General features: G+C 35.5%; 3 protein-coding genes across 3 annotated transcripts; 1 reads left to right on the top strand and 2 right to left on the bottom strand.

Moving 5' to 3' along the window:
• The first annotated feature begins 9,074 nt into the window (after positions 1-9,074).
• On the top strand, positions 9,075-12,647 carry LOC111018289 (putative protein phosphatase 2C 33). Its single transcript, XM_022294318.2, has 5 exons — positions 9,075-10,167; positions 10,745-11,131; positions 11,222-11,339; positions 11,858-12,081; positions 12,174-12,647. Exons 1-5 carry the CDS (start codon positions 9,913-9,915, stop codon positions 12,372-12,374), a joined length of 1,185 nt encoding a protein of 394 aa, XP_022150010.1. The 5' UTR covers positions 9,075-9,912; the 3' UTR covers positions 12,375-12,647.
• A 1,301-nt stretch (positions 12,648-13,948) lies between these two features.
• On the bottom strand, positions 13,949-18,445 carry LOC111018262 (riboflavin biosynthesis protein PYRR, chloroplastic). Its single transcript, XM_088124902.1, has 9 exons — positions 18,030-18,445; positions 16,149-16,283; positions 15,974-16,073; positions 15,761-15,886; positions 15,358-15,671; positions 15,079-15,198; positions 14,719-14,964; positions 14,520-14,645; positions 13,949-14,422 (listed from the first exon to the last, which is right to left on the bottom strand). The coding sequence occupies exons 1-9, from the start codon at positions 18,390-18,392 to the stop codon at positions 14,159-14,161; spliced, it is 1,794 nt and encodes a 597-aa protein (XP_087981028.1). The 5' UTR covers positions 18,393-18,445; the 3' UTR covers positions 13,949-14,158.
• Positions 18,446-23,624: 5,179 nt separating this feature from the next.
• LOC148210695 (secreted RxLR effector protein 161-like) lies at positions 23,625-24,050 on the bottom strand. Its single transcript, XM_088125154.1, has one exon. It carries the CDS (start codon positions 24,048-24,050, stop codon positions 23,625-23,627), a length of 426 nt encoding a protein of 141 aa, XP_087981280.1.
• Between the last annotated feature and the right edge of the window lie 3,674 nt (positions 24,051-27,724).

The following is a 27,724-nucleotide window of genomic DNA, read 5'->3' on the forward strand; positions in this document are numbered from 1 at the left end:
GAGCGTTCAAGCCTGGCGACCTCGTCCTCAAGAAGGTAATGCATCATGTCGGAGCACTCGAGCCGAACTGGGAAGGCCCGTACAGAATCTTAAAAATACTCCGACCTGGAGCGTATTTGTTGTCCGACCTAAACGGGAGACAACTCCCTCACCCATGGAATGCCGAGCATTTGCGAGTTTATTATCAGTGAAATGCGTGTAATCCGACGTGTAAAAATTTCATTCATTAATGAAAGCTGATCTCCAATGACTTGTGCAAAATTTGACTTTATCCGTTAACGTCGCCTACTACTACCGAGCTACGTCAAATGGGGGCCAAGGAAGACTACGTGGTATGACCTATGCTAAACGACCTTGACCTATGCTAAACGACCTACAATAATACAAAGCGCGAAGCAATGGTCAGCTCGTAGGGACCTGGTTATCCCAAATGCACACCGCCGAGCTGAAATGTTTGGCTCGTAAGCTGTTGTGTAAGTAAGAAATTACTAAGACTTGAGAAACTCAAACAACGAGGCCAAAACTAAAATTGAAGTTTAATTAAATTTCTCTAAGTATAGGGACCTCGGAGAGAACAACTCAAGTTCAGACGAAGTTTGTTTTCATTGAATTTAAAGTTTGATGAAGAGCCGAGGTATTATTAAGGTTTAATTAAATTTCAACAAGTATAAGGACCTCGAAAAGAATTACTCGGATCTAAGCAAAACAACGTCATTTCATTTAGACTGAAGTTTAATGGAGAGCCGAGGGTATATATGCCTCGACTCAGTACATATTTGATTCAAAAAAAAAAGAGAGAGGAAAAGCGAGAAGTAACAGAAGGCCGAGACGATCTACTCCTGGGGGGGTCGACAGGCTTGCTGGACCACGCCTCGGCACCAGCAACCTCAGCCTCTTTATCGGCCTCAACAGGTCGCTCCACCCAGATAGACTCGTATTCTTGCTCGACGGCGGCGATGGTGTCCTCCGAGCAGGCAGTGTCGAGCCTGTTGATGGCGTAGTAGAAGCCCTTGTTTGCCATATCGCAAGCTAAGCCGTCGAACTCGGGGAATTCTTTGATTCTCTTCTCCAAGTAGGCCCAGCTCGTCAAGTTCTGTCGAGCCTCGTTCCAGCCCTTCTCTGCGGTCTCGGCTCGGCCCTGGGCATTCTTCAGGTCGGTGCGTGCTTGGGCTATCAAGGCTTTCGACCTATCGGCCTCGACCTCTTTCTCAGCTCGCGCCTTTTCAACCTCGGCCTGGAGCTCAGAGATTCTCCGTTCATAGGAGGCGTTCGTCTCCTCCTCCTTCAAGTCCCGTCCGCCGAGCTCCAAGCTCATCATCGAGGTCGAGAGGCAAGCATGATAATGCAGCTGCAAAAGTTCAAGGTTAGATCGGAAAAGAGAAAGAAAAAGGAGCGAAGAGTAGGCACGAGCTTACCTCCGCAGCAAGAGCTATGGTCTTTCTCACCGCCTCCGCAGCGTCCTCGGGCGCTTGAATAACTCGTTCCGCCAAGTGAGAGCTCGAGGACCTCACTTTCGTCGCAGCCTCGTGAATACTGAGGCGGAGAAAGCGAGCCTGAAAGGGAGTGGGAGCTCGACGCCATGACCCCGACCGTGTAGCGACCCCTCCTCTAAGTCGACCACGATGAGGGGAGGTGGAGATTGGGAGTTGACCTCCTCGGAGGGAAGCGTATCCCTCGCTCGCTTCTTCCTCACCAGAGGGGTAAACGATCCCTCACCCCCAGCGACAGTCTGTAGGGGCTGAGCTTGGAGGACCTGAAGCTTCGCCAAGTTGGCTAGCCCTGGAGCCGGGACATCGGCGCTGCTTGTGCGATGACGAACTTGGGGGGGCGCCGGCGGAGCAACCGAGGCCGAGGCCCGCTGCCGCTTTGTACTGCAGAGTGCGAGGAATTTGGAAGCCATTCCTGTAAAGAAGACGAGGTTAATTCAGAGACTTCCATTAAATGAGTTGAGGTGCCGAGAAGAAGTTACCTTCAGGAGCTTTGCGTTTCTGCGAGCTGCGTTGCCGAGGTTTGGGGAGCTTCTTGAGCTCGTCTGGTTGATCGTGAGGACTGAGGCCGCTGGAGAAGAGGTGTGAGTTTGAGACGAGTGCTTCACCCCACAGCGCGTACTTTAGTCTCTGGCCTTGGGCTCGTTTGATGATCTCCCCAGACTTGTTGATCCTCGGAACGGGGGATGGAAGAGCTGCAAAACAAGCCGACGTTAGCAACGAGGTCGCTCAAGTTAAGAAGACAAAAAAAACACACCCCCTAACTCGCGCCTAAGACACTCACCTACGTCCCCAAACTCTACTGGGACTTGGCAGGTCGGCTCACCCCCTCCGTCCCTCAGAAGCCACTCGCCAGAGACGAGGAACCAACACTCCTTTCAATTTTTGTTAGAGGAGGGGTTCCTGATCAGCTAACCTACGTCCCGCCGAGCTGAGAGGTAGTACTGACCCTCTCCCTCGTTGGAGGCTTTGACGGTATGGGTCGCTAAGAGTTGGTCCACCGTGAGCCTGTCCTCATCCTCGTCTCGGAAGACCCACCACAGGACGTAGGCTTCGAGCACGGTAGACCATACATTAGGGGAGAGCTGAGCTGGGGCGAGGTTGACTGCGCTAAGGAACCTTTGTATAAAAAGGTGGAGTGGAAGTCTAACCCCCCTATGGAACATCTAGGGGTAAAAACTGACGAAGCCCGGAGGACGGTCGTCGAGGTGTTCCCCGATGTTAGTCACCCTAAGCTCTATAGAGTTGGGGATCGACTAAGTTTTGCGGAGCTCGGCCAACCTACCTACCGAGCAAGATGAAGGAGGAAGTTCAACTACAGGACTAAGGTCAGGGTTTCCCGAAGTTGAGGCTATGTTGGGGTTTGCCGAGCTATCCTCGACGTAAGGGTTCCTTGAGGTAGGAGCTAAGGTCGGATCTCCTAAAACGTCGTCTGAACTAGAAGAACTAGACGACCCAAACGACGAATCCCTAGACGAGCTACTCATCGCCGGACCTAACTGGGAGGACTTGAAAGAACTATCTAAAGAAAGAGGGAAAGAGTACCTGACTTGGAAACGGCCGAGGTACACGAAAACTCAAAAGTGAAAAGTAAAAAGTGAAAAGTGAAAGACTTTCGCCTTTTATAGGACAGCACGGAGGCATGAGAGCCGTTCGATCAAGGAAGGATCAACAGGCAAGATCCGCACATGCCAGGTTGTCCCCACGACGACGTTTGGGTTCCCGAAGCAGAAGCTAGGGCTGACGACATCCATGACGTCACACATGCACGCGTGGATTCGACCCGTCTCCAGTTAGCTCGGAGGACTTCGCCGAGCCGACCTCCGCCCAGCCGAAGTGGGGGCCAATGTTGAAGGCGAATCCTTGCCTGCCACGTGTCATGATCGAAAAGATGAGTTGGTTAAACGCGCGGGCGAAATGGAGAAAGCGGCTCCTCTATACTCAGGTCGGCAGTCAGGGTAGGACCTATAGTGCCGAGCTGAGCTGATACAGAGTCCGTAACAGTGTCTCTTCCGTGCCCGACAACACGCTGCGATTTTAGGGTGTGTCAGAACCCCTGTCGGGCCCAGTTTCTATAAATAGAAACCTTTGCCTTAAATGCAAGGTATGCAATCCCAAGTAGACTCGGCAGTTTAGCTTGGACCAGAACTAACTTGCTCGTTGGAGTGCTAACTTTGTTTTGCAGGTCCCAAGAAGGGTGCAGGGAAGGTGTGGGGACCGTTGGCCATAGTTCGTCCAAAACGTTCCGATCTACATCGTATCTGAGCTCAGCCGATTTCAGGCTCAAACAATGGGTATTTCAATACTATTTTCTGACTAGATCCACCTCACCTTGTCTTTTGTTCTATCTTCGTTGCCGACGAAGCTCACCGAAGGTTGGTGTAGCCGGTGGTGAGTTTCACCGGAGAAGAGAGAGAGAAGAAGTGAAAGGATAGATAATTCGGGAAGAAAAACAAGAAATAAAAAGGTGGAGTCTAATCATTCCAAAATATATTATTAAATTAATTTATTTTGCCAACTCAGTCATTAAAGTTCCACATCATCCAATTTAAGGACTATTTAGATTTATTTCTCAAACTCGAAGGACTAAAAGTGTCCATTTTAAAACTTCATGAACTATATAGATACCAAATCCAAATCTCAGGGACCAAAAGTATCCATTTTGAACTTCAGGGACTAAATAGACACCTGCTCCAGACCAAGAGTGTATTTTTCCCTATTTAATATTATTCTCTCTCTCAAATTTTCATCTATATATACATATATTTGATTACTCTCTCTATCAAATTTTCATATATATATTTCTAACATCTCACTAGGGTTCAAAATGTGGAGAGACATGTCGACATGTCGCTGGACATGTCGACGTGTCGAGCATGTCGACATCGACATAGGGGGGAAAAGTCGATTTTACCCCCATGTCGTGGACATGTTGAAATGTCGACTCAAATGTCGACGTGTCTTTTTTTTCCCTTTTCTTCTTTAAAGTTATTTTATTTTCATCATCTTCTTACTATGCCACTATAGTCTATAATTTCTCACAACCTCGATGATTGTAATTTTAGTCTTTTCAATGAAACATTTGAATTTTAATACTGTATAAAGTATAACTAATAAGATTTGGAATTTACTTTATTGATAATTTCTAATCCAATCTAATCCTTACTTACACAATTGAACAATATATGTGAAATATTGACATATATAAATAATCTTAGAATTTTTTAAAAATAAAATATTATTATATACAAATAGTGATGAAACATGAAGTAGAATAGGTAACTTAATTAATACCAAGAAATGATCTCGGAGGATCTAGTGCACTATCTTGATAACTTTGATATAAATTACAATAGTTCTCCCCGATCATCCTAGACTGAAAGTTTTGAAGGTAGTTGCTCAAATGAGTAGAATATGAAGTACATATGAATACCATTGGTAGATAATTTGGATGAATGACATAATCACGAGGTTGGGGTGTTTGAAAATTGTGTAAATTTGATTGGAAAGTTGGATTGATGAGTGAGTTGAAAATGTGTTTGAAAAATATGTAAATTCAAATTTGAAAAGAGAAGTAGGTAAAAAGTAAACAGATACGAGTTAATTAGAATTTAGAAATGTGTTTGGAAACCAAGTCGGTAATTATCTCATTTCTAAATGAATCCTATTATGAAAAACCCTAAAAAAGTAGTCAAAAGTTTACAATTAAGTTTACTTTACATATTCAAAAAATTTTCATCAATCTTCATTAAAGGAAAAAATCATTTTTCGATATTTCCATCAACATCAACATTTTCATAAGTAAAATGGTCAAACTCTTACATTTAATGGTTAAATTTCTCTTTAAAATATTCTTTTTATTTCTTTAAACTTTTACTTTTTATGCCCATACATTAGAGTCTAGGGATGACGAAAATCCGTGTAGGGTTGGGTACCCGCTTCAAGAACAAGGAATGCATTTTTCACATTGCCTCAACCCCTTCTCGATTCCATTTTTAAATAATAAAATATATATTTTGTTAACTATTTTACTTAATTAGGAATATAATATTAATTATTTTTTAAAACTAATTATTTATACTTGTAAATAATAAATTTTCAATAATAGATATAATTTATAGGGATGCTTGTAAAAATGGCAAAAAGATTACATAAAATCAATAAAATAGCACTCACATTCTAAAATTTCAAATATAGCAATTTTTTACCACGGAGGCCCACATTGTTAAAAGTCCTAATTACCCTGCAAGCCCAATATTAACATGCAAAAGCCCAAAGATGGTAGCCCAAACTAAAAGAAAACCTAATTTTTCAAATTTCATCATTTTCGTACGTTCAACATTCATCCTTCACCACCACTTTTTCATTCAAACCATCAAAACAAAACCTAACTTTTCAATTTTCACTCTGATTTCTGTTCTATTTTCATTCAATTTCCATCAAGAAAGTTATCCACAAATCATTTTCGTTCGTTCGATTCTCATCCAACTTTCGAGCTTCTGATTTCCAGCCCAAACATCGTTTGATTTCCGTTCGATTTTCGTCAAGAATGTCATCCCCAACTACCATTTTCGTTCGTTCGATTCTCATCCAACTAGCAAGGAGCTACAATGTTTACCAAATTTCGATTTTCATCTGATTTCCGTTCGTTCATTCGTTCTGATATTGTTCGATTTCCGTTGATTTCTTTAAGTAGAGGTATATATGTTTCCATTTCGATTTTTGCTGAACTCCTAACACACAATTCTTACATTTCGATTTCTGGGATATGATTTTTGTTTTCTAAAAACAAAAAATAGAAAAACAAAAAACATAAATCGTTATCAACAAGCTCTTAGCAAGTAACACAATTTGAGAGTTTTTGGGTAATAATATAGCGTTGACCAAAAAGACATCAATGCCTTTTTTCTAGTTCAACAATATATGGAGTAGGGATTCAAATCTCACACCGTTAAATCGAGGATATATGCTTTAACTAGTTATCCATGCTTAGGTTGGCAAAAACATCCATGCTTAGGTTGGCAAAAGGATCGACGCTTAAGTTAGCTAGTCATGTTTGAAAGAGATGATAGTGAACATTTATTCAAGTTTGTGTGTTTTTCAATTTTAAAAAAGATCATTAAGTTACATATATATGTAAATATATATATATAAACTTTGTATTACATCCTTTTATACCATCATTAATGAACCTGGACACACCTAATAGGTTGTGTATTTGTTACCATGTTGACTCAATCAAAATATCCATCAAAACGTGCATATAAACATTTCATTAATTGAGTTTACAATATACCGATCAAATAGTCCAAGCGAACATAGCTCAATAGTAATTGACATATATCTCCAATCAAGAGGTTGTGAGTTCGATCTCTAACCCTCCCACGTTGTACTAAAAAAAACATATAGATCAAATAACAACATAATTCAAAATTCAAAATTCAAATATGGGACTGAAACTTTTAAAAGTATATAGAATATTTACCGACACGATATATTCATATTACATAGATTAAATTTATAATTGAAGTTAAAATTATAATCTTAATATCATGATTTCAAAAGTTTTAATTTCGTCTTTATTGATCGGTTAAATCTCCTAAAACATTTGTGTGGCATTTGGTGTTAACAATTTTTTTTCTATTGCAAATGAAAATTTTTTTATATTGCAAATGTTATTTTGGATATCGACTCATCCTCTCACTCATTTCTAAAAGAAAAAAGAAATAGATAAAACGTATCATCTAAACATATTAATATCGAGTAATAAATGACACAAATAATTTTAGAAATTTAATAAATAAATAAAAGACCATGAGAAGAAAATTAAACATGAATGTTAATGTAGCCCATAATTTAATCAAGGTTAAAAACAAGTTTGATCTTTATGGCCTCGTTTACTTATTATAAATCAAAATGAAAATTCATAAAAAAAATGAAAATTAATCGAAATTAAAATGTTATTCTTTATTTATGTTATTTACTACAAATTGTCTGATATCATAATAAAAAATCTATCGACGCAATTTTGCTCAGTAATGTCTGAAATGGAAATAGGAATAAGACATATTATAATTAATACTGTAATAGAATACTCATCTTTATACTTCTGCATAATTTAAAATGCTGTAACTGAATAATATGTCAATATACTTTTTTTTATTAAAATAACAATAATCAATAATGAATTTTAATTTATTACTTTGTAATAATATGTTTTTAATTTCAATAATTTATTTTGATTTTAATAAATAATAAATAATTAAAATAAAATTAGAAATTAAAAAGGTCAAAATAAATTTGAATAGAATAACAATTATTAACGTAAAATCTTTCTTGAATTTTATTGTTATGGTATTTAACAATACTGAACTGTATTTTAACAATTTATTTGATATTATATTAACAAATAATACCTAACTAAAATAAAACTACACTCACTAAAAAAATAATAAAGTTTTTTTTAATTAAAAGAACAATTTTTTATAGAAAAATATTATTCAAATTTATTGTTGTGATAGTTAATAATGATTAATTACATTTTAACAATTTAATTGATATTAATTAATAACAACTAAGTAAAATTAACTAACTGTTAAGCTACATATAAGTTTGTAATATTTTATTATAAGTTTATGTCAACTAAAAAAGTCAATATATTTTTTATTAAAGAAAAGTATAGATTGAATTTATTTTAATATGTTATTTAATAACAATTTTATATTTTGACGAACTAAATAATGGCTAATTAAAATTAAATATTTGAACTATAAAAAGAAAAGTAAACGTTTAAAAACTAAATAGAAAATTTTAATTTTAAAGAAATCACATATAGTAAAACAAATTGGTATGATTCTTTTTTTATTAGAAGAAAAATGAGAGAGGTAATAAAATTACATTGAGCCCAAGAATAAGATAAAAGTAAAGGTCGATGAGATTACCATTTTTTTAGAAGTGTCATACCCAAATTTATTCTACGAAATCTATAAATGGATTCCATTTTAAAATTTTGGCAATTTTTGATTCTCATCCCTCCATTTTGATTCCTTTTGAGTAATAATTCAGTTACCAACTTTAATATGTAATATTAAATTGATGTAGTCTATTTAATTCTTATAATTTAAAATTTGTAATTGAGACGATGCTTGTTGATTTACATGGATTCGATGTACCTAATGCTATGCTTTTGGCTGCTTTGACTTTCGCTATCTGAGAAGCAACACTCCACCATTTTGCTTAGCAACGAGACGCTTGTATTGTTCGTTTTCACGGTTTAGACTGTTCCCATCTCGTTTGTCGTTACTACTGGAATCATTTTTACTTTCATTTTCTCTCGCTATTAAAATGTTTCAGTTTGCTACGTTGTGCTTGTCCACGAATATGCAGCCATTTGAGAAGTTCCGCTAGTATGAAAATCACTTTTGCTTTTATTTTATTTCCTCTTACTACTGAGATATTTTAATTCGCCACGTTTTTTTTTGGTCTATAAAAAAATGCAGCAATTTGAAATTTTGACCTATTCAAAATACTTAAAAACTTGTAAGTTATACATGGAGTGAGAATTTAAGCATGAGCTTTTTAACCCCATATCAAAATTCAGACTTGGTAAAAATTTATCCTTTTCCTATGCTTTTCTTCTCCTTTCCGATTAGCGACGCCATTAATTGGCTTCATTTCTCCGTCATCTTTCCAAGTCAAACTTGTCTACAGGCAACAGGTTTCTTCAACGTCTCTCTCTACTCTCTACTTCGAAATCATCTGCTTTGGTTGTTGCATCTTCCGATCGTTTTTCAGGCTCAATCACCTTTGTGTTTTCATATTTAGAACATCTTTTCATGTAAAACTCACTGTCTAAATCCTGAATCAATCTGCAATAATATTCCTACTGCTGCTAATCGAATTTCTCGACGGCTGATCGTTTTTCCGATCTGGGAGGAGAGGGATTCTTTTTTCTTTTTTTTGGGGTCTGTTTATTGGACTGATCGCGATGTTGAACCACAGTTGACTGGAAGTTTTCTTTCAAGAGATGGACGATAAATCTTTTGGGGGTGAAATAGTTACGTTTCGATTAAGTTGTGGATTTTGGCCTTTTCGGTCGTTGGTGGGGCAGTGTGCCCTCTCGAAACATATTGATTTCTGAATCTGGAAACCTAATTGTCTTTTTGGCGATTGATTTGGCAATATGCGTATGCTCTTTTCTGTTGCGCGTGTGATTGGAACAGCGCATCGAACAGAGCTGTCAATATTCTACACAGGGATATTCAAATTTCTACAGAGGCAAAATTTAGAGTACTTAAAATTTCTGTCATGGCTTGAGGCCAAGCTTTTTGTGAAGGATTGAAATACAGAGATAAAGGGTCAATAAGTTTGATTCTATTTGCTGGTGTGGGATATTACATATTCAAGCATTTTGAGAGTCACCAGAATGGGGTCCTGCTTGTCTACAGGAGGTATGAGGGCCATTCCTGGTGCTCCTGTATCTCCTGTGTTGGTAGCAAGGAAAGAGAAACACTCAGAAATTGAGCTGAAGTCTGAGAATTCTGTGCTCGAGCCGCAGAGTGAAGCAACAGTGCATAGAATTCCTGGTAGGATGTTCTTGAATGGATCGACTGAAGTCGCCTCTCTTCATACTCAACAGGGCAAGAAAGGGATGAACCAAGATGCCATGATTGTATGGGAGGTCAGCTCTTTATTGTGTTCTAACATATTTCATTTCGAGATCATGTTGGTCCCTATTGAGTGATCTAATTGGTTGTTCAATAGTTTCATATTGATGTAGTATGATTTTTTTCTTGGTGCTTTGAGTTTGCTGTGTTTTTTAACCAACTAATGCTAATGTGTTAGTTTCCCCTTTTCTTTGAACTCCTACGATGGAGGGAGAGAAAAAATGTTCTAACTAATTGACTGACATGTAAAAAACTTTAAGAAGCTTAGATGTTGCTACATGAGTACAATTAGATTATAAAAGCGGAAAATTAAGAACTTCTATAGATCTTATACCTATATATTCTTGAGAGTTGTGACTTGTTTTGATGCTAGTTAGTGGTTATGATAACTATAACTTATACCTTTCTGGATTGTCCAACTTATGTTGATTTTTTGTGTACCATTTTTTTGACCTTCCCTTGTCAAAGCAAGGGCTCTTTAAATTATTTGTTTTGCTTCAAATTGTAGCCTGAAAATGCAACTTTCAGATAATACAAATAGATGGCTTGTCATAGAAGGGGTTTAATCACTAACCAGATCATGAATTTCAGAATTTTGGCTCCAGAACCGATACTTTCTTCTGTGGAGTTTTCGATGGTCATGGTCCTAATGGTCATCTGGTTGCAAAAAGAGTGAGGGATTCTCTTCCTCTGAAGCTGACTGCACATTGGGAAGCTAATTCAAGCAATGATGGTATTTCAAAAGAGCTCAGTTGCAAAACAGAACGTGTAAACTATGAAGATTCTGCCTTAGGAACTGTTTTGGAGGAATCTAGTTCCCCTATCGATCGCAAGGGAACTGGCAATCACCCTGAAATCTCTCAAAAACTGAAGGAATCGTTTCTGAAGGCTTTTAAGATAATGGATGGAGAACTCAGAATGCAACCAAGTATTGATTGCTTCTGTAGTGGGACAACAGCAGTAGCTCTTGTTAAGCAGGTATTGTCATTACTGCAGTTCTCTACAACATTTTCGTTTTGATTTTCTACACGTCATTCTTAACATACTTGTAATGTACCGTGTTTTTAGGGTCGAGATCTTGTTATTGGAAATGTTGGGGACTCCAGAGCTGTGCTGGGTACCAGAGATAAGGATAATTCTCTCCTTGCAGTTCAGTTGACCATAGATCTCAAGCCAGACGTTCCAGGTCTCTCTCGCATTCCGCATATTTATGCATCCACGAATGGACAAAACCACTGGTTGACGTTAAAATATTTGTTTTCATGCAACAAACTTTCAAGAAATCAAGGAAATTATTCCTTGGGACATACAACTATAAGTAGTAAAATGATGTGCTGGATCTTACTGACATGAATTATGTGGCCTGATTAGTTAATTTGATATTTTGAGTCCAATTAGTTGCATTTTATTATGTCATTTGTATTTAAAGAGAGATTATCATTAGTATAAGGTAAGGTTTTACAAATTCATTTAAAAATTTTCAACAATGTATTCCTTCTTGTCTCTTCATTATCACCTGTCTAAATTAATCTAGAGTGATTATCTAGCAGTCTAATGGATCTTGTTCTTCAGAAGGCAATCATAAAGAGGAAAACTTAAGATGATAACTAGTTTACTCATTTACATAGGACCTAAGAAATTTCACTCATTAACTTCTTGCTGAAATCTGTTTCTGATTGCTTCTTTGTTAACTTGACCCTACAGCGGAAGCTGAGAGAATTCTCAAATGCAAAGGTCGGGTATTTGCTCATCGAGATGAACCAGAAGTTGCTAGAGTATGGCTTCCGAACAACGATTCCCCCGGGCTGGCCATGGCTCGATCATTTGGGGACTTCTGCCTCAAGGATTTCGGTTTAATTTCTGTTCCTGAACTATCATATCGATTTCTTACAGAGAAGGATGAGTTCATAGTTTTAGCCACAGACGGAGTATGATAATGACTACTACTTAACTCCTACTCAACTAGACACATTTGATGACAACTTTCTTTATATCTAAAGATTGATTCAACACTTCTCAGATTTGGGATGTTCTCTCAAACAAAGAGGTGGTGGACATTGTAGCATCAGCCCCAGTGCGTTCTGCAGCCCGATCGTTGGTTGAGTCTGCAACCAAAGCATGGAGATGCAAATTTCCTTATTCAAACATTGATGACTGTGCTGTTGTGATCCTCTTCCTCGATTCGAACTCGAACGTTATGGCGTCGGAGACAAATATTTAAACTCCAAGGAGGAGGTAAGGATGTCTTGAAGGTAGTCTTTTTGCTCCACAGATTGCTGTTTAAGGATTATCTGCCTATGCTGTAGTTTGTGTAGAAAATTGCTCTTTTATCTTGCAGCTAGAAATTTGTATATGAACGAGTTAACGTACATAAACTTGTGAATTATTTTTAACTTCATGTTACTATATGTAACATTATAGAAGATAGTAGATATGAAGATAGACATTTCATTTACTAAATCTCTTGAAATGTAACCATAAATTTGTATTAAAAGAGTTTTCATCGTATATAAAATTTATGTTAAACTTTTGCAAATAAGGACCAAAATAGTCACTTTTAAAAAGTAGAAGAACGAAAACGGATGTTTTGAAAATATATGAATTGAATGAACAAAAGTTTAGAAGAAATAAATCAAAGTCGAAAGTATAGGGACTAATTAGCCTTTAGACCAACTTTTTTCTATTCCATAATTTTAACCAAATTGCATCGCACATATCACGACCAAAACACAACATTTTTTTTTCTTTTTTAGAAACATATCAACCTTCATTCAAAAAGCCCAATGGGGTGAAAGCAATCGTAAAGGACCAAGAGACAAGGGTGTCTCTTCTTGAAGGAGGGGAGGTATTACATAAAAGCACTCCAATTTAGATCGATAGCGTAGGTTAGTAGTTCCTAAAGAACTTGTATTAAGCACTCCAACCAGAGGTAGTAAACTATACGAGATCGCAAAAGTATTCAAAATAATTTGACTTATCTAAGAAAATTTTAGCATTCCTTTCATTCCACATCAACCACAAAATCGCCCATCTAATTCATTCTCTATCTCTAGCTTAGGATTGCTTTAAACATTCGAGCATACAATCGCTATCTCTTTCAAAATTCTCTTCATATAGATTTTTTTTCCACTAATTTTTTCTCACAAAAGACTACATGGGTGGAAGTAGTGGTGGAAGTAGTGTTTATAAGTCTAATTTAAAAAAAAAAGAAAAAAAAAACAAAAGAGTTGTCGAGACACTTTGATACATAATGTATGGAAAAGATAAAAGACGACAAGACTTTGTGTAGCATTTCAGTATCTTCCTCTATACATACAATAGATATGTATCTAAATACTAAACATTTTTTTCCTTTGATATCCTTGCCAAGTTATGTGCATCTCGACTAGTCTCATGAAACAACCGTCTGACCTACTATATTTGATTGAAAAGAAAACTCATACGATATTAAATTCTAGGTAGGTAACCACTTTGGTTTAATCTCATTCCCTCTAAATTCTTTAGAATTGATCTTCGCTTCTTTGAACCAATGTATCAACCCATGATAGTTAAGTACTTAACATCTTTTTTTGAAAAGAACCGTACTCGAACCATTCCCTCCCTTCCAAGCCAAAATTGTCGTCTCATATAACCTCTTTTTTGCTTTCTTTTTTGACCTCTTTTTTGCTTTCTTTTTTAGTTCAACAGTGCAGGATAGGATATTGAACTATGGACTTTATAGATGCAAATGAGTTAATTATTCATTATGTGTCACATAAAACTATGAGAATAAAAGACCAACAACAAAGGTTGGCGTATTCCAAATCTGCAGATTGCTTCTTTTATTTCATTTGTAAAATGTGAATTACAATAAGCAGCAGCAGCAGCATGTCATTATTTTCGGGTCAAACCTTAAAAAGTTCGACTTATTTATATCACTTCAGCAAACATGGGCAAATTGCTCCTTTTAGCCATAATATTATTACCTTTAGCTGAAGTGATTATTGATTATTCTCTCTCTTTCCCTCAATTGAGTTCTGGGTCGTCCCCGCTCGGTTTCGACGAATGACCAAGGAGCTCGGCTCTCAATTGCATCAACAGCCTCCCGAGGTAGTTTAGACCTTCTCCATATCGGCCTCCACCCCATATAAGATCATGTGGCGATGCTTCAACTAGAACACATCCAGCAGTAGATAGCAGCATGGATTTTAAACTAGGATGACTCGTAAATTTGCATTTCAATGCTCGGTACATAACATCGAGCTTGGCTGTATCCCAATCAGATCTCACCTGCAAAGAAAATTGAGAGTTTTGTCAAAGATTTTTTTTTTTAATAAGAAATAGAGCTTTCATTGAGAGGTAGGGAAGAAAATAAGAGCCAGCATACCAAATCAGGGCGTTGCTTCCGCAATAACCTAGCAATCTTGAATGCTTCCTCTGGAGTTCTTGTTGATTTTATTTTTTCCACAAAATCTCGAGCTAAAGGATCGTCAACTCCAACAAATTTGTGAGCCTATACTACATTAAAGCAAGGTTAGGCACCAAAACTTGAGGAGACAACATGAGTGAGCAATTTACGAACGTACCTGATAATAGTGCTCTACAGTCATCCAAGTGTCATAATTGCCATTTTCATTAGCGATATGAATTGCATGCGGTGAAAAGTTTGAAAGAGCGCCATAATGATCCCATGTATTGTAAAATGATATTATACTGGGCTCGCAGGGAGCGACTGTCGGGTCAGCTGCAAGGGTTTCGTCTCGTGATGGGATGACTGGAGTAACATCCGATATGGGATGAAGAAATCCACTTATTAGCATGTCCTCCCCAACCTATGGAGCCATAATTGAAATGGGAACAAGATCAGAAATATCATTCCATATAATTAATTACAGGTAACTCCCAAAAATTGTGAGAACAATTAACAAAACAAATTATAAAGTAACCTTCTCATATTGAACATCAATTAGTTCCAAAGCTTGAGACATCTCAACCATCCCAAGTTCACCAACTGGAGATGGTGCATTCCAGCCCCCAATAATCTTAGGAGCAACAACTGCAACTACCTGAATTAAAAATCATCTACAGCATTAGGTATCGATGACGGAGAAATTGCAAAAACCACTCACGAACTATAAGAGGTGTTACGATCACACCTTCAAACTTTCAATCTGATCAAATATTACCAGTAGAAAAAGAATGAAACTGTGATAAGTGATGAGAACCTTATGTACTATTCCACATCCAATGGCTGAGGCTGCAAGCGTTCCTCCACACTCCCACAAAACCGAAAGATACCCGCGATCGTGAAAGTATTCCATTACATCTCGAGGGTTTAGGTTATCGAACTCGACAACTTCAACTCCTTTCAATGCAAGAAGTTTCTGGAAACTCCTTCTAGCACCCCTTTGGGTCACAACCATGGTTGGCATACCACTCGTGTCCCAAATCTTTGCTTCTTCAGGAAGATCAAGAGTCCTTGACATCACCACACGAAGAGGAGTATGTCCACCTCCATGTCTTGCAGCTAGTTCGGGATCTAATGCAGAGGACGATATTGTGGGATCGACATTGAAGCACAACACTATTACAAAACTCGGCGTAATAGAAAATATGGCAAAAACTTACCATCCCTACGTACGGTATTGCCTCCTACTATAACAGCATCGCTTCTTCCCCGTAATTCGAAAACTCGTTGTCTAGACGCAATGCTACTAATCCATGCTGAATCACCAGAACTTGCAGCAATTTTCCCTGTTAGTTGCAACAAAAGCGCTTCAATGAGGATAAGCCATTCTATTCCTCTCAAGATCAAAAGAGCGACGAAACTGCAATACTAACCATCAAGGGTCATGGCGTATTTAAGCACGGAGAAGGGGACTCGAGAAGCGGCTTTACATATCAACGGAGCGTTAACGAGGAGGCATGCTTTTCGAGCTTCCTACGACACAAATCGACACTCCATATAAGAAGTGATGGATGGGGAGAAGAGAAGGCCTATTCCTATAAATTTTACCTCAATGGCTCTGCTCTTGAGGTCCTCCCCAAGAACATCAACCTGAACTCCTTGGCTTCTTAAAGCCCTCACAGCATTTCCTCTTAGATGTTGCAAAGGATGTCGAATTCCGAAAACGACCCTTTTAATCCCTGCCTAATTGTGCACTCTCAATCACCAAAACTAAAAACAAAACTCTAGAAAGAGAAACGAAGACAAGCACAAGGAATAAGATTTTGCAAATATATCAATTTTGTCTGTGACAGATATTAATAGATACGAATACACGTCTATCACTAATAAAAACTTATAGGTGCGATGAGTTTTTTTTTTTTAATTTTGTCATATTTACAAAACTTTTTAATTTGTATTGGATTTGCTATTATTTTGGGCCAACATATTTTCAAGTTTTTTAAAGGTAAATTAGGTCAAATTAGCAGTAAGGAAGAGTGAATTTATGCATGGGAAGGATGCTAGAAATTGCTCAAAAGGTAGGTGGTGGGGATGAATTGCTTTCCTTTTCTATATTGTCTTTGGGAAGGAAATCCTAAAAAATTGCTAAAAAAATTAGGTGGAAAGTTTTCTTTTAAGCAATTTCAGTGGTTCCTAAGCCTCTTTAATAACAATTTCGTTCTCGGCTCGAACCTGAAACTTTAAGATAGGTGTACCTCGAGCCTCCAAACACTTAGCACTGCACCATCCTTGGAGACAAAAGTAAAAACAAGTTTTTGGAAACTATTTCTTTTGATTTTAGATTAAATTTTAAAAACATTTTTAAAAAGTTGGTACAAGACAAAGAAATACATTGGTGGACGTAGTGGGGTAAGCTTTAAAAAAGAAGAAACAAGATGGTTATCAAAAGTATAAAGTAATGATTTAGTATTTAAACTTTATATTATAACAATTTATCTTCTTTAGTTGAAGAAAAATTTAGTCCTGGAACTTTTGAACTTCAGTACAACAATATTAACGATTTAATCCTTAAATTTTAATATGTAACGATTTGGTTCTTGAAATTTTGTATGTAATGATTTACTCTTTGAACGTATATAATGCTTAAGTTCCTAAACTTTAGTGTATGTATAGAAAATAAATAAACCCCAAATTAGAAGCAGGTAAAAAAATGTTTGGTTTTGAATATTTGTTGTTTTTCAGTTTAATCACTATTATCTGTTGTTTAAAAAGTTTCCATTAATATTTGTTGGAGTATTTTTTTTAATTTAATTTATACTATTACAAGTTTCAATTAAACTTTAGTTGTTGTCAAAATGAATATAGTTCAACGATAATTGATCTATATTTCTAATCAATAGGGTGTGAATTTGATCCCACCCCCATATGTTTTACTAATAAAAATTTTAATTTTTGTTTCAATTTTTTTTCCAAATTAACTCTAATTTTTAAAAAAATTTTGTCTTATATATTTTAATATTTTATCAATTTAATTCTTATCGTGGGTGAATGTTAAAATTAGAAAATAATAAACTTACTAACATGAAATTTATTTAATTGATAGAAATTTAGATTTAAAAAAAAAATCATGTAGAGAAGATAACTCACAAATTCTACCTATTAGAAAGAAAATAAAAAATTTTCTCTTCTATAAATTTTCATTAACTTACTAAATGTCAAATAAATTTTTGAACTACGTTAAGAAATATTGAGAAATGCTAAAGGAAAATATTTGATACCTTATTCAAATATTATTCTTATCATTGTTTAATATTTGACAACTGTTGTCGGAGGAAAGTGTAAAACAATGATTTTGTTTTTAACAATGAATGGTCATTTTTCCGACCATGCGGAATACTAATAACTGATAGTTTCCAATATTAAAATATAAGAGATTAAATTAAAAAAAAAAAAAAGAAAAATGAACGAAGGACTAAATTGTTAATGAACCTGGACAAAAGCAGAGACTGCAGCGTCGTCGCCGGCGCACTCACTGGACTCCAGATTCAGAAACGCCGTCGCACCACGGCAGCGCTCCGCCGCTGCTTCGACGGCCTGGACCTCAGCCGATTTGGTGCCCTGGCCGTAGAGGAAGCCCTCGCCGGCGACGATGCCGGACGGCGTAGTGACGATGCATCCGTAGTTGGGATGAGGAGCGGTGAATCCGGCGGACTTATCGGCAATCTCGGCGGCGTGGCGGATGAAGGCGGCTTCGACGGAGTGGGCGATGGAAGTGGCGGCGGCGGTGGGCGGCGGCGGCGGGGGCCGGGCGGAACAGATTATGGGGAGAGAAGAAGGAGAGGCGAAGACCATATCGGAAACTTTGTGGCGATGGTTTCAACGTCTCTTGGTGGAAATGGGAGTCATTCAAAGTATTTCTATTTTTATTATAAAATATAAGAAATGGAACTGACCCGTGACTTCCTTTATTTTTTTTTTTTATTTGGTTAGTGACTGAATCAGTTCGATTAATTTCACGGATAACTTGATTGGGAGTAGATTGTTAAGATAAAATTATTAATTGGGATAATAAGATAGAATCATAGAATTCATAAGAAGTATTTAAATCGACATTTTGGACTTTTTAAATGAGTTTGAAAAAGAATTTTGATTAATAATGTTATGTTCATATTAATTATGAGTCTTTTTGTTGACTTTTTTTTTTTTAATTTTGTTATTATTTTTTGGTATAATGAAATATCAATTAACCATTTATATCAATGATGCTATGAATATAGAAATGTCAATGAGGAAGTTTACAAATCGGTGAAAAGTTTAAATACCTTGATAGTGAAATAGAAGTCTTTAATCATTGTTTTTTCTCTAACGCAATTCTTTAATCATTGTTATATGGCTCCACAATACACATATTCAAAGTCGGATTATCTATTTGTTAAACAATTGATGGTAAATAAAATAATAACACGAACGAAAATGATAATTTTCTTTAAAAAAAAATACATTCTAGATTAACTAAAAAAATTTAAAGGTCAAATAGAAAAGTCCAAAAAAATTAGAGACTAGAGATTTAAACTCATTTAAATTAATAAAAAAACTTTCATCCCAAATTTATTCTATTTTGGTCCTTGGAAGTAAATAAATCTAAAAATCTAAGAATCAAAATAAACATTTAAAAATTTAGAATAGTTCAAAAACTTCAAATAAAATTTAAGCTCATATTTGAATTAGTAAATAAATATTTCATGTCAACAACGATCAAGAGATCAGTAATCTTTTTCAAGATCGAAAATCGATCTTAATCTTCATAGTTATATTAATATAAAGTATTGATTAATCTCATACGTTGATATAAAACCCCTCCAAAAATATAAATTAAAATAACAATATTTAATTCTCTACCAACAGTACATAAGTTGGCCAAAGCATAGTTTAAAAGAAATACCTAAATAAAATAAATACTTAAATAAAAGTTAATTCACACACTGCTCATTCGAACATAGTTTAGTGAAAAAATTTGTGGATAAAATAAAACAATGAATAAATAAATAAAGTAGAAATTAGGTACTTTTCTTATTATTATTTTTGTAGAATTTGGTCTGTTTTTTGTGTCCATTCTTTTTCGTGCGGATTATCTTTTTTTTTTCTTTCCTTAATTTAGTAATTTCCATTTTTGCATGACTGACGAGATTTGTCGTTAAACAATAATTTTCGTTTTGTCGTTTATGAACAATTGCTTTTGTTTTTGTTCTTGAGAAACTAAAATATTTCAAAGAAATTGTAGACTTTCTACACAATATTTCTTTAAACTTTTGAAAGTTATTACAAATCTGTTTACACTCACAATATTTTCATCCTCGTAATTTTAACTTTTTCCATTTTAATTCAAATGCATACACAAATAATAATAATAATAATAATAATAATAAATAAAATAAAATAACGTAAAGAATCTCTCGACAGTGACAACTTGAGTCTACAATTTTGTTTGTTAGTAATTTTCTATTATTTTTTGGATTAAAATAGGTAGGAGGAAAAAGACTGCTTGATGTGGCATGTGACATGCTAGCATAAAGCAATATTATTTTTAAAAGTATTATTAAAATATTTGATCTAATCACACAAATTAAAATTTCCTACTCTTGCACCAATCGAACACGTAGCTCAACTAATTAAAGCATCTATCTCAAACCAATAATTTAAAAGAAAATTCCCAACATTGCAGACAAAATTAATGTTCTATGAATTAAGTCAAATGTTCAAATCTTTGCCTCTACCTTTGTTTATATTTGAAATGAAAAACTAACTTTTTTTTAATATTAGAATTGGGGATCGAACTCACAACCTCTTGAGATATATGCCAATTACGGTTGAATTATACTCGTTTTAGTATTAATAACTAACTTATTATATTGTTTTAAAAAACTAACGAATTAACAAGATTTGAACTCTATTAATTAATTAAAAAAAATGGATTCAAATTTCACAGTGATCTACTAGAAATCTTATGAATTTCTTAATTCCATTGAGTTGGTTGAAATATGGGTAAGCTAACATTAAACACTCACATGTAATAATAAAAAAGATTTTCACTGAATTAGTTAACAAATCTAATAACTTATATTTATACCAAATCTATAATACCAAATCATAATTCAAATAATATAATATAAACTTTATCGAATTTAACTAATATAATTCAACAATAACTATGTTATTAATTTTTTTGCCTTTTTAAGTCCATTTGAACCTAGCTTAAATAATATTATGATTATTGTTTTTTTTTCTCTGTTTTTTTTGTTTCGACTGTGGAGATATTTATCTTTTTCAAATATTTTATTAGTTTCTTTTAACTCATTCTCTCTGTCCCTTCACGTGAATGAATAGTTGAATACAAAACGACCAATTTCTTATTTCTCCCATCTCCTAAATCAATCATTTAAAAATTTTTAATTGGCCAATACAATTCATAATTATTGGTTTTTAATTATTATTCTAACTCATATATATTTGTCAACCTCCGTCCAACAAGATATGAGCAACACATACTATTTTCTTTTCTTGAATATCATTTAACAAATAGGTCCGGATTCCAACCAAAGTAAAAATATTTTAATTGCTTGAATTATGTTCCTGTTGGCTAATGCATACTATTTTATTTGGTCTTTGATTTTTATATATAGTTTAGTATTTTAGTTTGTAACTTTTATGTTTGATTAGAAAAATGATCAAGTTCGGATCTACAAAGTTTGAACTCGGTAACTGAAACATTAAGGACCTGCAAAACAAAGTTAACACTTCGATACTGAAGTAAGTGCACAATTCAATCAATACTCGGAGAGAATATTCTTTCACTCTGATACTGAAGTTAGTGCACAATTCAGGGTTCTCTATTTATAGAGGCGAGCTTCGATAGGGCTCTCAACAACCTAAGACCAAGATGTCGTGTGAAAAAGCATGTCTATAATCTGGTCGGCCTATAGTTAGAATGTAAATCGGCTCGACTTATGGCTAAGGGTGGGGGATCTAACTCACAAATTCTTGATTAGATATATATGTCAATTATCGTTGAGCTATGCTAGCTTTAGTGATGATCTCTAATGTTGACATATACCAAATGATAAATTGCGTCCAACATTTTCTAATATTTTATTTTAATATAAGTTTAAAATTTTCATTTTGGTTTCTAAACTTTCCAGAGGTTTTTGTTAAAGTCTTTGAACTTAGGAAAAAAAAGTGTTGGTTCTTGCTATTATTATGTTTCCTAATTATTTTCCACCTAATACTCATCTCAACCAATTTAAATGGCCCTAATACATGTTTATGTCAATTGTTGGTTTTTCGTGGGTATAGGATACTAAACTCTTGTAGCGTCGCAGCGGAATCCACGAAAATCAAGTCATGGTCGGAGATCAATCACGAACGGAAAAATCTCACAATTCACCGCCTAAATTCTTCAAGTGGTGAAGAATTTTGAGACAATCCAATCTAGGTTCTTTCTCCGTGTGTTTTTTTACAGCAACTCTCACTCTCTCTGTTTCTGGACAAAACTACACACACGGTATTACTCACACACACAATGAGAGAGACTGGAGAGATTTATGGGAGACTTAACTGCTCCCGTATTTCAAATTCAAATTTGAATTTTTTTTTATTTAATAAATCCTACATCTCCCACTCGCACAAATGTACTTTCATTATGTGCGAACCACACAAAAACTATGTCTCATCTTCTTATGGGAATTTTTTAATGTCTCAAAAACAGGAAATACATTCCAGTTCACCAGCATAAAAAATCATACAAAAAAAAACAGGTCGTGTAACCGTCATACTTTAATTTCGAGAGTGAGTCACTTTACAACTGTTAAGTATGTAAAGTAACTTGAATAAGTGAGTAGAGTCAGTATGAAGTGTCCTAGAGTCATTTAGTCACATTTATCACAACTGATAATCTCTTTTGAAATATTAATTTCATATATGTGTGTATTCACAATTATATTACAAAAATATAATTGGTTGACCTGTGAATACACTATAATGTGACACTCGAAATGATATTCCCTTTCCTAAAAGATTTCCATTCCCAAACAACTGCTTTCTAGGTAGGTCCCATTAGATCGAATCATTCATGACCATTGGCAACCTTCCTAAGAAAACTAACATTGCAATAGAACTTCCAAAATTTAGCCACAAAATGTCATAAGGGTACTTGTTGAGATTTTTTAATCTCACAGGTCTCACGCAACAAAGAAGTAGAGATCAATTAACTTCTGCTACCCTTGGTGGTCAAATTGTGCACACGTGGTATGAAACACATGTTACAGTATTTTACTCTTTGCCGTTAGAGCGTATGTCTCAACCAAATATTGTACAGATGATAGTTCAGATATACTCAATATCTAACTTGAGTCCTCAACTCTACCATAATAATTTATCAACTAATGATAGCAGGACTTCCATCTGGCATTCAAAGATAGTTTAAGATGAATAATGAGATTTGTTACCTTCGATCATACTATGATCTCATCTTGATCACATATCAAGGCGATATCTCATTTTAAGCTAGCAATTGCTCTCAAATTTTATTGTATTACTACAACAATGAAAATGCTTAAAATTATCTCATTTCTAACTGACACGCAAGTCATAGAAGCGATTGCTCGTGTGAGAGAGCCAATCTACTGTCCGACATACTTCTCATTAAACGTTCTAAACATTTTGTGTGTATGCATAGTAAAGTACAAAACTTTATTCCATAGTTCAAAATACATAATACAATTTGTTCAGAAATACAAACTTAAAGTCTTCGCAATCCTAAATATTTAATGTGGCTATTAAATATATCTCTAGGAATAGACTTAGTAAAGGGGCCCGCAACCATATTGTTGCTCATTGATATATATTGCACATTTACTTCCTTTTGTGCAATCATATCTCTAATAAAATTGTATTTAATATTTATGTGCTTTGTCTTAGAGTGATATTTGGGATCCTTCGTGAAAGCTATAGTAGCCTGCCATCACAGTTTACCAATACTGAGTCAGGCGCGCTTTCTTTAAATCCCAAATGACTTAAGAAAATCTTAAGTCATACTGCTTCTTGTACTGCCACTGAAAGTGCCACAAATTCAACTTCCATTGTAGACAAGGCTATACAAGTTTGTTTCTTGCTACTCCAAGATATTGCTCCATTATTGAGTAAGAAGACATATCCCGAGGTGGATTTTCTTTCATCCATATCTCCTCCCCAATCAGCGTCCGAGTAACCTTCTAATTCTGAATTGTTTCTTTGGTAGCACAACGAATAATTCATAGTGCCTTTGAGATACCGAAGTATTCTCTTAACAGCTTTCCAATGGGGTTGACCAGGGTTTGACTGGTATCTGCTTATCATGCTAACGGCAAAGCAGATATCTGGTCTCGTACACATCATAGCATACATGAGGCTTCCAATTGCACTCTGGTAAGGAACTTTTCTCATGATCTTTATTTCCTCAGGAGTCGTAGGACACATTCTTTGACTCAAATTTTCACCTTTTGCGATAGAAGTATCAATGAGTTTGCAGTCTTGCATATTAAATCTTTCAAGAATTTTCTGGATGTATTGGCCTTGTGTAACATCCTTTTGGAGCGATCTCTTTCAATCTTGACTCCAAGTATATAAGCTGCCTCACGTGTTGATTCCATTGAATCACTTGACAATTGATCGGTTGAGTCACGAGTGGTTTGTGGTTCGTCCAAATCACACGTAGTATTTAGATATCTCCCACTTGGATGAGATACTGTTGGTACAGTACTGAGACTATCCCACGATGGATTTGATGAAAGCAAATCATTCTGATTATAATTTTCAAATAGGGATATCTCATCACTGATCTCGTCTCTCCTTAGAAAATCATTCTCCAAGAAAGTAGCATCTCGTGATTCAAATTCAATTATACTCCCAGTTTCTTGTTCACCAATAAATACATACCCTTTTGAGTGTTCCGAGTATCTTATAAATATACTCTTTTTACCTCTTGGACCTAATTTCCCATGTGGATGTGATGACTCATGTACATAAGCAGCACAACCCCATGGCCTTAAACCACTAAGGTCGGGTTTTCTACCAGTCCATAACTCATAGGGTGTGGAAGCAACAGATTTGGAAGGCACATGATTAAGGATATAAGCAGCGGTTAATAGAGCATCACCCCAAAAAGTGATTGACAATTTCGCTTGAGCCATCATTGACCGAACCATTTCAAGAAGAATTCTATTTCTTCTTTCAACTACTCCATTCTGTTGTGGTGTTCGAGGAGTAGTTAGCTGCCTTACTATACTTTTTTCGTTACATAGCTGTCTAAACTAATTAGACAGATATTCACGTCGTCGATCAATTCTTAAGACCTTAACCTTTTTATCTAAGTGATTTTCCACCAAGTTTAAAAATTTTCTAAAACATTCTAATGCTTCAGACTTGTGGTAAATCAAATAAACTTGACCATAACGTGTAAAATCATCTATAAAAGTGATAAAATATTCACTGCCATATCGAGCTTTTATACTCATATGTCCACAAATATCAGAATGAATTAATTGCAATGGAGTTTCAGCCTTAGTTCCCTTACCAAATGGTTTTCTTGCCATTTTTCCCGCTAGACAGCTTTCACATAAAGGTAATTCTATTTTGTTAAATTGACCTAATAAACCTTCCCTAGCCAGTCTAGTCATTCTATGTTGACCTATATGACCTAATCTAGCATGCCACATAGTCATTTCAACATTAGCATCAACAGATGACGTTATAAGGAAAAAACTTGCAGAATTGTAAGATATCGTTTCAACAACATCTAGTACAATAAAACCATTAAAAAGAAAATCATAACCATAATGTATGTTGTTCAAAGACAGAGTTAATAAGTCTCCAGCCAAAGTAAAAGTGTAACCAAGTTTGAGAAGGACAGTAACAGAAAGCAAATTTCGCCGAATATCAGGTGCATACAACACATCATGCAGAAGTAGAGTGCGTCCATTTCGCATGTGCAACTTGTAGGAACCAATGCCCTTTACAGGCACACGGGCATTGTTTCCTACATACAACCACTTAGCTCCTGATGAAATTCGACGAAATTCCACATACACCCCACGATCTTTAGCTACGTGGTCGGTTACTCTTGAGTCTACAGTCCACAAAGGATGAGAGTCAGTCAATAAGACAAAGCTAGAAACACAACTTTCAGAAGTAAAAGAACAAATCTTAAACATTTTGAAAGTTTGTACCTTCTTGGGTTCAGTACACTCACGAGCAATGACCATTTTGGTGACAATTGTAGCACTTGATATTTGCTTTCTTGTTTTTAGGACGAACCATGGAACGCTTCTCCTTATCCTTGTCATTCTGATATTGCTTGGGTTTCTTATTCTTGTGATCTCCTTTCCCTTTAAAACCTTCCTGATGTTTACGTTTGTGCCCTTTGTTCCCATGTGAACCACGACCAGCCACATAGGCTGCGTTGTAAGGCCTTGTTGCCTCTATACGGTCTTCTTCCAGTTCAAGACGACGTGAAACATCAGTAAGAGTTAAAATTCTCTCATTATGGGTAAGATGCACCTTCATGTGTTTCCAATTTTGGGGAAGAGATTGAATAACAGCTTGAACTTGTTGTTCATCAGTCAGGACATGACCAACTTCTTTCAGCTCACTAACCATATTAGACATCTCTCTTATGTGTTGTTATGCTGACATCGTTGCTATTCTGCTCAAGAAAGTTATGCGAGCAAGTGAGGTTTTCTTCTTCCAGGCTTCATAAGCCTCTTTGTCCCTCCTATGTTGAGCATTATTGCCTTCTTCAGGCTCAGGCAACACATTTCTTAACACTTCTAGAGCCTCTTGCTCTTCCAGTACATATTAGATTTTCATGGCTCAAATCTCATATTTATCCCTATTAAGCTTCTCTCCTTTGTTCAATTCAGCAATTATATTTTTTTGAAGCAGATGTCATATTTTAGAGTCTACATGTCATATTAGCATATATATCAATTCACATGCATAACACACTACCCCTTAATATTTTTCAAATTTCAAATAAATTTCATCATAATTATTTTGTTCAACACCGAGTCGAAATTTCACTAAGTTTCCAAATCATCGTCAATGTTTGAACCAAATAATTATAGACAAACTTATCACATTGTAAAATAAACAAATACTTTACCAAAAAGTGTACGATAATAATGAAACACAATCATCATTCATAGCCCATAGTAAAATTAAACCCTGAAGGCTGGCACAATTTTCATTTAGTATATATATCAGCAACAATACATACATAAACATGTACATGAAAACATTTACAATTGCATTCGACAAACAGGAAATGAATTTTTTTAAAATTTCATAAAGAACTATTGGAATTTTGTGGTTGCAAACAACCACTCCACGTTTGTTTTGGTTGAGACAGATTCTTTCTCCATAGACAAAGGCCTTATGCCTTTCCAAAGCAGCTCATATACCGAGCTCATGGACAAAAGCTGTAGTCACTATCTTGTAAAGGTCATCTCCACTGTATCGACTCCAGACATTATCTAAGAAGGTCTTAAGGCACTCGAGAGGTAAGAGTGATCTTAAGACACTCAGTCTTTGATCATCTAGCAGTGAACCTCCTTCCCAAATAATCATTTGAAGCTGATTATTAACTTGGATTATATACTGGACTAAGTATATTAAATCTAATTCATGACCCTCTTATTCACTACAGCCCTCCTAACTTTTGTCCTAGGGACCTTTGGTGTCTTTATCATCCTTGCCATATTTTCTGTAACAAATACAGAAAAATAAATCACGAAGGTGATTGTGACACACCAAAAATTAGGACAAAATCACTAAGGAAACAAAATAAAAACAGATCGTTTCTAAGCAATAAAACATAATAACATGTAATAATTAGGTGATTTGCAAAGGTGGTAGGGGACAAACTTCCCTTTATAATTTTATTTGTGGGGGCGCCACAAACAGTAGCACTAAATTTCAGAATATGCAAGTTCATCATGAAACTTCAAAAATTCATAACTTATTCAATACTTATCGAAAAAATTCATACCATATACCGTTGGAACGCTCTTCAAACGTACTTTCTAAAAATGTATGACAGAGAAGTCCAGTTTTATGAAGAACCTGGCTCTGATACCAATGTTGGTTTTTCGTGG

The sequence above is a fragment of the Momordica charantia genome (genome assembly GCF_013281855.1).
Source record: "Momordica charantia cultivar OHB3-1 chromosome 6 unlocalized genomic scaffold, Mcharantia_2.0 BLBB01000006.1, whole genome shotgun sequence".
Taxonomy (NCBI): Eukaryota; Viridiplantae; Streptophyta; class Magnoliopsida; order Cucurbitales; family Cucurbitaceae; genus Momordica; species Momordica charantia.